This window comes from Colletes gigas, unplaced genomic scaffold (assembly GCF_013123115.1).
Source record: "Colletes gigas isolate AHSC1104 unplaced genomic scaffold, ASM1312311v1 Colletes_gigas_Sc00027, whole genome shotgun sequence".
In the NCBI taxonomy this organism is placed as follows: Eukaryota; Metazoa; Arthropoda; class Insecta; order Hymenoptera; family Colletidae; genus Colletes; species Colletes gigas.
In genome coordinates this window covers 906,309-915,935 of record NW_025106656.1, presented here as the reverse complement: position 1 = coordinate 915,935, position 9,627 = coordinate 906,309, and the positions used below count along the sequence as shown (strand labels likewise).

Here is a 9,627-nt window from a genome sequence, read left to right as displayed (position 1 = left end):
ATTTTTACACCTCATTCGTTATTTACTTTCATACTTTGCCGACAATCTTTTCAAGAAATGTTAACAAGGTCCATTTTCTTTATTTTTTATTAAGAAATACTAAAAATTTAAAATAGATCATACGCGAGATCCTGGAAAGAGATTCAGTCCAATTCATTTACACATCATATCAATTAATCATGCATAATTTTTATGAATATAGAAGATAAAATTTAGTGGAATACATCGACATCCTCGAATTATCATACTAAAAAGTTACTACTAAAAATACTATTTAGGACTATTTATTTTTTCATAGTTATCGAGTTATGAGCTCTCTAAAATAACGCGGCTGAATAATTTCATTGATTCACGATCATTTTTGTGACTGCAATTTTATCGTGAAGCCACTTTGCTTTTCTGCGATTTCAATAATTAATTACTACAAAATTATCACACAATTCTAAATAAACTATGCTTTTCTTGTCAATAAATGACATGATTAAAAATAATCAGATACGTGTCTCGGCAAATAGCCAAAATCTACATATCGAGATCGAATATTAAATCATTATTGAATCCTGCTGTATTACATCACCTACGACTATCCCAAACTGCTATCACTGTGTCTTCCGAAGTTTCTTCTTGCGACGACGGTTTATTTTGCTTAAGTATAGGTTTTATTACCTGAGACATAGTACGTGGCGCATGTCGTCTCCTTTTCTTAACTCTAACAATGCTACCATTAGATCTGAAAAATGAAATTAATTAAATAATAACACACGCCGCATTATTGGGAAGAATTTACTGCTGATATTATAAACGCAACAATACCTAAAGTATTGTATTGATATCATGGTATCGAATCGAACTGTTTTTTTTAAACTCCAAGAATCTGATTCTATGGACGATGTGACAATCCCATTTTCATCGATGCTCGATTCAGACACTGAAGACGAAAAATCATGAATACGGCGTGACTTCAATACGTCTCCCGACAATGTACCTGCTATACTACCGTCACTGGTTAATTCATCTCCGCTGTTTTCTGAAACAGATCTAGTTTTTGTCACGGTGTGTTCTCGCGTGGAATTTGTACTTTCTTGACCCACTTCGTCGTCGGAATCTAATTGATTCGGGCTAATATTTATAACAACACCATCATCCTCTGCCTGTTCATTGACCGTCCCATCATTTCCCAGTTTTGTGTTTTCCGTAGCCTGTAGAAGATATAATTAAATATACAATAAACTTCGGCTGCAATAGCCGTATAAAAGGTTTACCGTTAATTCTTTCAGCAGGTCTTTGAAAGACGCCGCAGATGGATAAAGTTTTTCTTCCATGAACTCTTCGTTTAGTCCAACATAATATCGCAATAAATTTTCGGTATTGTTTAATAGAACAGTAAATAGAACGTCATTATCACACGGGTCGATCGTGAGGGAATCAGGATCCACAGTATCATTGTGTATTTTTATACATAACGAATAGTGTTGTGGAATTAATTCTGCACTTACAGACATTAACAAAATGTGTATTCCTAAATTATTTTGCAAAATTCTATGGCGAATGGAATTTGGATTCACGTATGTTACATCTACAGTGATTGCTAATTGATTAAGATATATGTTACAAGTAAACGGTGGCAGTGTGTACTTAATGCTGGAATCTATAAACGTATCTATGTTGTCTACATTATTAGTCCGCAATATACTATCGCTACACTCTTCTAAACTTTCACTTTCGTTTTCTATTTTTGTGGTTGTAAACACTGTTTTGCACTTTTCACCTAACTTCGGCATAGAGTCACTCGAGTGACTGTTACTTAGAGAATTTTCCAGCGCATCTTCAGGCAACACTGGTACAGGACTACCATGATCGCTATCAACTCCACTATCCTCCCTAGTATCTAATGGTGTCTCCACTGGTGGAATGACTGGTAATGTTACAACGAGTTTCTTATATTTTGTATCGAACCTCGAACTACCACCGGCTGCGTGTACACAATAAAATAAAGGGAGTTCCAATAAATATTTTGCAGGCTTCTCACTCTTTAAACTAAGGTAACGTTCTTGCACATCCACGAAAACATCAGTGGCAGTTTTTAGTAGAGGTAAATCTATGGTGATGATTAATTTTTTAGGTATTGTAGAGTTTATTTTTGCAGTTTCACTAGTCTTAAAGTCATCTAGCTCCATGTCAGATTGATATTTTATAGAGAACTTAGGTGTAACATATTTGCTATTTGTTTCTGCGTTTGTATTTGATGTATCTTTATGACGCGTAGTTGATCTTGATGCACGCTTCGATTTCCTCACAACACGCTTCAGTTGTCGTTCTCTTTTCTCGTCATAATCGGACATCAACTTTTGGTAGATTCCTGGCTTTGTGTTAAATTGTTTCGTAGTCCGAGGTATAGTCGTTACTTTACGTTGATTAACAATGCTAGATTTAGACCTAAAAAATTAAACAAATAAAATAATAACATGCGACGCGTCATCAAAATTTGTACTGTTAACATTAAAAAACGTAACAATACCTAAATAACTGTTGTGACACGATCTCATTAAATCGCACAGTTTTCTTTAAATTTGAGCAATCTGTTTCAGAATTTATATCTTGCTCCGAATCATAATGACTATCTATAGGCGACGTGGGCATTCCACTTTCGTCGGTGCTAGATTCAGATGTTGAACGCGAAAAATCATGAGTGCGACGTGACTTCAATATACCTTTCGAAAATTTACCTGCTGTACTGTTATTCGTTAATTCATCGTCAGTGCTTTCTGAAACAGATCTTATTCCTGTTGTGGCGTCTTGTCGATTTTCATATTGTTGCGTTGATTCTGTTATTTCGTGTACCGGTTCGTAATCAGAATCTGATCGATTTGAACTAATATTTATAACAACACCATCATCTTCTGCCAGTACATTGATTGTTCGATCCTTTCCAAGTTCTGTGTCTTCCATGATCTGAAAAAAAAAATACAATTAAATGTAAAACAATTTTTAATTAGTAGCCATATAAGACTTACCGTTAATTCTTTCAGTTGGTTCTTAAAAGATGCAGCAGTAGGAAAATCTTTTTCTTCCATGAACTCGTCGGTTCGTCCAACGTAATACCGAACTAAATTTTCAGTGTTTTTTAATGCAACAGTAAATACAACGTTATTATCCCACGGTTCGCTCGAGAGAGAATCAGGATCCATAGAATCTTCCGAAATTTTTAAGCATAACGAATAATGCTGTGGAAAAAATCCTGCTCCTACAGATGACAACAAAACGTGTATTCCTACATTATTTTGCAAAATTCTATGACGAATGGAATTTGGATCCACGTTTTTTACATTTACAGTGATTGCTAATTGGCTATCATATATGTTACATGTAAATGGTGGCAGTGAATATCTAATGTTGGAATCCATAAATGCATCCATTTCATCTATTCTACTAGTCCATGATACTGTCTCACTATACTTTTCCAAATTTTCACTTTCATTTTGCATTTTTGTAGTTGTAAGTACTGTTTCGTACTCTTCGATTAACTTTGGTACAGTGTTGCTTAGGTGACTATTATCAAGTAAATCTTCCAATGAATCAGTGTTCAACACTGGTACAGAACTATCATGGTTGCTATCAATTTCATTGTTTTCTGTATTATCTGATACTAGTACTACTGGTGGAATGACTGGTAACATTATAACAAGCTTTTTAAATTTTGGATCAAATTTGGCATTGCCATTGTTTGCATCCACACAATAAGGCAATGGGAGGTCCAATAAATATTTAGCAGGTTTTTCACTTTTTAGGCTAAGGTAACGTTCTTGAACATCTAAAAATGCATCATTGGCAGTTTTCAGTAGTGGTAGATCTATAGTGACAATCAATCTTTTAGGTACTGTGGCATTCATTTTTGCCATTTTACTAGTAGTAAAATCTTCCAATTCTACATCTGATTGATGTTTTATGGAAAACTTAGGTGTAACATATTTGCTATCTGTTTCTGCATTTATATCCAATGTTTCTTTATAATATGTAGTAGCTGGTGACGCACGCTTTGGCTTGTTTACATGCTTAAATTGTTGTTCTCTTTTCTTGTCATAATCAGCCATCAACTTTTGATATATTTCTGGTTCCATATCCAATTGTTTTTTTAGTGGTTCCTTGGAGGGCTTTCTGATGACTGTAGGAAGAGGTAAACCTTTGTACTTCATGTTTGGAAATCTCAGATTTTTTCTATCCAATTTCACCTGATAGATGGAAAATTAAAACGTTATAATAAATGAAGGAAAAACAACGAAATTACATTGTGACATTTACCTTAAAATTATTTTCCACGCCATCCATTGCCGTGTTATTGACAGTTTCGCGAAATTGAGCATTCTTCGACGATAAATAAATTGTATCGGGGTGAAAGACCACGTCAAAAACCATACAACGCATATTTTTCTTATCAAGGTCGTCACGAGCTGATAGGAGCGCATAAGGAATAAACCATTGTAAACTCCGGTGACCTTGTTCGAAAGCAGGTTGATTGCTCGGTTGTGCAATAACGTTGCTCTTGCAGATATTCAGGAAACATTTTTTGTCTCCATTCACGCTAGTTTTTATGACGTAACCAGGTTCTGGGTTAACAAATACAACGTCGACGCCCCGTTCTTTTTCTAATTGTGTTATCTCTTTCTCATAGATCTTCCTATTTTCCGGATCGGTCACTTCTTTGACGTGTTCCACTAGTAATTTGCGGAATTCCTCCTTCTTCAGGCATTCTGTTAATGTCTTCAGTTCTTCCTTGGTCACCTCCAAATCTTCCCAATCTTTTCTACGTGTTTCGTACGCGTCCATCTTACGAAATGATGTCGCGTGTTTACAAATAAACTCGTTGGTAGAAGAATCGCGAAGCGCCTGTACCACGTGGATAGCGGCGCTACTACGCCGGCCGGTCAAATAGCGGTTAAACATAGAACTTCCTAACAACTAATGGCGCGCGCGCCATTTTTCTTCTATCGGTTGATTATAATTTTTTAAATCAAGGTCCCCTAAAATTTTTAAAAAATCATTTTACTTCCCCGCATAAGAAAGAAGCGCTTCAATATCGAATATACTTTTCAACTCGAGCTCGAAATCACAGACGAGTTATACGAGTAGACTTTACACCTTGTGGATTTTCGTGACCCAAACTGACTGTCATACTCTTCTCATGGATAGCAGTAAATTTAGGAAATTTTGTATAAACAGTTTATTTAGGAAATTACAATAACAAATGTGCGTATGTGCCCACATTAGACAACGTAAGAACTTATTTTACAGGCACGCGAAAATCTTATTAAAAATTGCATCGACAGTGTTCGAGTTACATTGAAATAGCAACAAATAGAACGCAGGTATGTGTTCGTATAGCTAAGCGTAAACATTCGGGTCAATATAGTTACAGTCAGTTTACTTTATTCAGTTTACTTTGAGAATTTTTTACATAGTCATAGATACAAGTGTTTTCGTTTCTATGTTTTAAAGCGCAAGCTCGCTCATCATTTGCTATGCGTGCAAGCGAATGTAAAGTATTTTCGTCGACATAAATGTGTATATTTCTACAATCGTCAAGTACGTATTTACAGTTGTTAAACTGGACTTAATAGGAAGACGAAGGTCTTGTTGAAAAGTAGGTAAAGATGTATGAAAGTGGAAGAAACGTTATACATTAATGTCAATAATACGTCATTTTCAGTTATTCTCCACTATGCTTAGATACCAATTAGACACGACAATTTGATAAAAATTGTAGTCTACAACAATACTAATAAATACTGGCATTTGAATATTTTTGAAATACTAAAGGAGCGCGCGTCTTTTAATATAACTTACCCCTTAGACTTCAAATGAGTATAAAATGGTTATTCGACTACATCGACATAAAGGCTCAATGGAGGTCGATAGGTTTAAAAGGACGGAGGAGAGGGCAAAGGAATAAAAAATGTGTTGCGATATACCGCAGTCTTTAACAATAAGTTATTTATACAAGTGAGCGAACTTTCCACTTGTAAAAATTGTTAGACAGCTGCCATTAAACACCACGAGTTTGTGATAGCACATTAATGGTAAAATTTTTTGTATGTATTAGTGTTCGATAACACTCTTGTGTTAGAATCCTTAAGACACGTCCTGAGATTCTACTCAAGTAAAACTATCATACGAATCGGATCCGACGTGAAATCGACATTTTGATAGTAAAATACTTCGATCTACAACTCTGTGATCCCTTGGCACAATATTAAAAAAATTCGCGATTATTGCGAAATATCCACAGCCCTGAATCGATTAAAACATTGTTTTTTTTTTCTCGGTGCATTAATTTTGGGAAATCGATCAATTTTTCAATGGCTGACATAATTCTTAGCTAGGAGTATAATGACGAAATCTTAAAAAATGCAATATACTTCAGAAATCAAGAACTGTTGCAATGAATGATTACAACCATCAAATTACGAAATATGAGCGCATAATATGTGCGTTCAACGTGCAAACGATCTGTTTATAGATCGTTGTTTAAGCATCTCAGGTACGTAAGCGTGGACGAATTTTTGTGCCCTGTTATAATGTCATTCACTTCCACAGATATTTTTTCATCATAACACACGTCGTTTTGTTCCCAAAATAATAAATCATTAAATGACTGTTTCCCGTATTAAAACGAGATCGTAATTTTTTCACATTAGGTCAGATGGTGGTCTTTGAAATGCAACTGTTTGCTACTGAAATACTACTTTGAAATGCAACTACTTGCTAGTGCAATACTACAACGACAAGCTATTATCACTCCCAAGCATATGTATGATGACGTTATTAGCCAAAACGCAAATAAATATAACGTTTTGTTACAATATTTTCCAAGAGATGGGTCATAATTTGGTTCGTATTCCTTATACACCCACATTGAGCCTATAAAATCAAAACAACATAAAAGTGAAACAGTTCAAAATGTTATAATAAATATTAGAACAAGATGTTGATCATATTACTGACCTATGATAAACCAACCAAGCATAAAACAGTTGATTAATGTTTGAGTCGGAGACTCTCGTATTCTTTCTTCGTCTCGTTCTTCTTGACATTGGCACAGTCCTGCTGAGAAATGTAACAACTGTTTGAAAACAGCAAAACCACCACCCACTAATAAATATACAGGAATATATTCTCCTTGTGGGCAATCATTTAGATAAAGTCCTCCAATGACCATCATAGATATTGGAACTGCAGTTGTTACTCCTAAGATAATAGTACATCCAACTGAAATCAACGGAGCACAAAAGTAGTAAAATTATTTTGAAAAAATGCATTAAATTATAATCAATTAGTTTACTTACTGGTGCCTAATAGTAAGATAATAATATTTTTCAAAAAATCAAATACTCCTTTTGAAACTTTATGTGCTTCTCTCATACGACCAAACAGTGAATCGTAGGATGGAGGAGGTGCTAAAACATAAAGATAATCACATTTTCAAAATATTAATTACATATGTTACTTGTAATTGAGAACTGTTACCATTTGGATCTATTGCTTCCTCGTACGAAGGGGGTGTACCACGATCATTACCCAGAATAGATGGGTGACCCAAAGGTAAATTAATGTTATAATTTAAAGGTGGAGGAGCATAACAAGTTGATGTTATTTGAGTACTTGTAACAGGATTTACACTCTCATTTGTGTCGATGGAATTACTTTGACTTATTTGACTTAACGGCATCTCTTCGCGTATATTTGTTGCTTGAAGCCAATGCATATAGTTTACATTAAAAATTTCGTGATGTTTGGCCGTTGCCGCTATCGACAACAGCACACACGCACACACGTATCTTTATAACCTATGAACAACTTTTGCTACGTCGATGCAGTGAAAGCGATGATTAAAATCGCAAATTGTTAAAATATGGCACCAGTTATTCCAAAAGTACAGTTTAAAACGATTCAATTTTGTACACTTCGATCGAGTATAGATCGTAGATATAAACAAAAGGAAAGAAACACTTCAGCATACGTGGTATATTTGTCGAAAGCACTTTAGGACAACAATTCGTTTGATTTTGTAAAAAAGCTGACAGTAAAATTTACACAGCACTGAATTTTATTTAAAAAAGAGAAAAAGTGCTTCATCCAACTACGAATTGTCACACCCCCGATTTTGGAAATGCAAACAATCTTAACGCGTAAACCCGGCGTCTACATTTGGTTAAGCCCACTTTTCTTCAAGCAAATCACAGTGAAATGGTTGCAATGCGGAAGCATGCAACATTTCACATCAGTTTTATAGCGTCCAATGATTACGTTCAAGGTCACCATTAATTCGGAAGCTTACTTTTGCGCCACAAGAAACCATGTGCGGCGTACATATAAATTAGACTCCGTATGCCGTATCGAATATTGTAATATCGACGACGACAATTCGATGTTGGCAAATATGGCGCGATTTTAAGTCGAGGATTCAATTATAAGTGCGGGATCATTCAAAATTCTCAAACATTATTGTCTATAAAAACTGCATGTAAAATAGGTGCTTTCACATTAGAAACTTCATTTCCATGCTTTTATCATTTTCATTTAATTACATTTTTCTCATCACAGTAACATTACAAGTAAAAAAAGTAAAATGGGTTTCTCAAGCCCCAGAGAAATGACCCGAAAAAATACATTTGACGTATAAATAAAAGTTATTAAAAAATTAAATTAAAAAATTTCAAATCGTTCTGGAAAAATTATTTTCGGTCTCGGGGGTCAATTACAATCATTTTTGGTCATTACACATACCACCGAATTCCTACGCACTTTCGAGAAAAAAATTCCTTATCGAAAATCTAATTGTCTAAATTTTTCGACGACTAAAAAATTTCAAATCGTTCTGGAAAAATTATTTTCGGTTGCGGGGGTCGAACATAATTATTTTTGGTGATTAGACATACCCCCGAAATCCTACACACTTTCTAGAAAAAAATTTGAGGTGTGAAATTTTTCGACGGAGAAAAAAAATTTCAAATCGTTTTGGAAAAATTATTTTCGATTGCGGTGGTCAATTACAATCATTTTTGGTCATTACACATACCACCGAATTCCTGCGTATTTTCGAGAAAAAAATTCAGTACGAGCGAAACTTTAAACGTTAATAACTTTTTAACGAAGCCTCCATCAACAAATTGGTATTCTTGATTTTCGTCTTATTTTGGCCTCTAGAATCTCCCATTAAAATTTTTCTCACACCGCCGAACACCCTGTATAGGGGATATAAAAAATCAGCCATTGCTGAGTTAAATGCGACTGGTGTTTAAGGTCGTTATTCTGATAATTAAAATCCTCCAAAATCCCAAACTTCTTAGCACTAACTTTTGTTAATTATACATATGTAATAAAATATCAATACAATTGCATCGAACAAATGTTATTCTCGTGTATGAAGACTCTTGCGAGCTATTGTAAGTAATTTATTACTTCTAAAGCAATCTGAATTTCAAATGTCAGAGAAGAGTGATTCATTAGCTGATACGTATAGCGGATTAATCCCGTCGGATGATTATCTCGAAAGTATGCATTTCTTAGTCATAATTAATTAAATGGTCGTGGAAAAGTTGAGTTTCCCTTTTCACGAGATCTACACTTGGT

At 34.7% G+C, this 9,627-nt stretch overlaps 2 protein-coding genes across 6 annotated transcripts; both read right to left on the bottom strand.

Annotated features, from left to right (window-relative positions):
- Positions 1-465: 465 nt before the first annotated feature.
- Positions 466-4,872, bottom strand: LOC122401667 (protein kintoun). Of its 3 annotated transcripts, none has more exons than XM_043403945.1 (7): positions 4,300-4,872; positions 3,015-4,229; positions 2,519-2,952; positions 1,263-2,436; positions 986-1,199; positions 814-928; positions 466-730 (listed from the first exon to the last, which is right to left on the bottom strand). In XM_043403945.1, the coding sequence occupies exons 1-7, from the start codon at positions 4,822-4,824 to the stop codon at positions 574-576; spliced, it is 3,834 nt and encodes a 1,277-aa protein (XP_043259880.1). In that variant the 5' UTR covers positions 4,825-4,872; the 3' UTR covers positions 466-573. The 3 variants fall into 3 exon arrangements, with proteins under 3 accessions (XP_043259880.1, XP_043259881.1, XP_043259879.1); XM_043403946.1 differs by having other exon boundaries at positions 998-1,199; XM_043403944.1 differs by having other exon boundaries at positions 814-1,199.
- Positions 4,873-5,263: 391 nt separating this feature from the next.
- On the bottom strand, positions 5,264-8,344 carry LOC122401701 (transmembrane protein 272-like). Of its 3 annotated transcripts, none has more exons than XM_043404009.1 (5): positions 7,522-8,344; positions 7,341-7,451; positions 7,000-7,263; positions 6,754-6,915; positions 5,264-6,718 (listed from the first exon to the last, which is right to left on the bottom strand). In XM_043404009.1, exons 1-5 carry the CDS (start codon positions 7,757-7,759, stop codon positions 6,684-6,686), a joined length of 810 nt encoding a protein of 269 aa, XP_043259944.1. In that variant the 5' UTR covers positions 7,760-8,344; the 3' UTR covers positions 5,264-6,683. The 3 variants fall into 3 exon arrangements, with proteins under 3 accessions (XP_043259944.1, XP_043259943.1, XP_043259945.1); XM_043404008.1 differs by having other exon boundaries at positions 5,264-6,740; positions 6,775-6,915; XM_043404010.1 differs by having other exon boundaries at positions 5,264-6,736; positions 6,856-6,915.
- Between the last annotated feature and the right edge of the window lie 1,283 nt (positions 8,345-9,627).

Coding starts and splice junctions, on each gene's coding strand:
- LOC122401667 (XM_043403944.1), bottom strand. CDS start 4,824: ATGGACGCGTACGAAACACGTAGAAAAGATTGGGAAGATTTGGAGGTG. Junction 2,953..3,014: donor ACCAACTGAAAGAATTAACG/GTAAGTCTTATA, acceptor TTTTTTTTTCAG/ATCATGGAAGACACAGAACT. Junction 2,437..2,518: donor GTGTCACAACAGTTATTTAG/GTATTGTTACGT, acceptor TTAATTTTTTAG/GTCTAAATCTAGCATTGTTA.
- LOC122401701 (XM_043404009.1), bottom strand. CDS start 7,759: ATGCATTGGCTTCAAGCAACAAATATACGCGAAGAGATGCCGTTAAGT. Junction 7,452..7,521: donor GGAAGCAATAGATCCAAATG/GTAACAGTTCTC, acceptor TTTATGTTTTAG/CACCTCCTCCATCCTACGAT. Junction 7,264..7,340: donor TATCTTACTATTAGGCACCA/GTAAGTAAACTA, acceptor CGTTGATTTCAG/TTGGATGTACTATTATCTTA.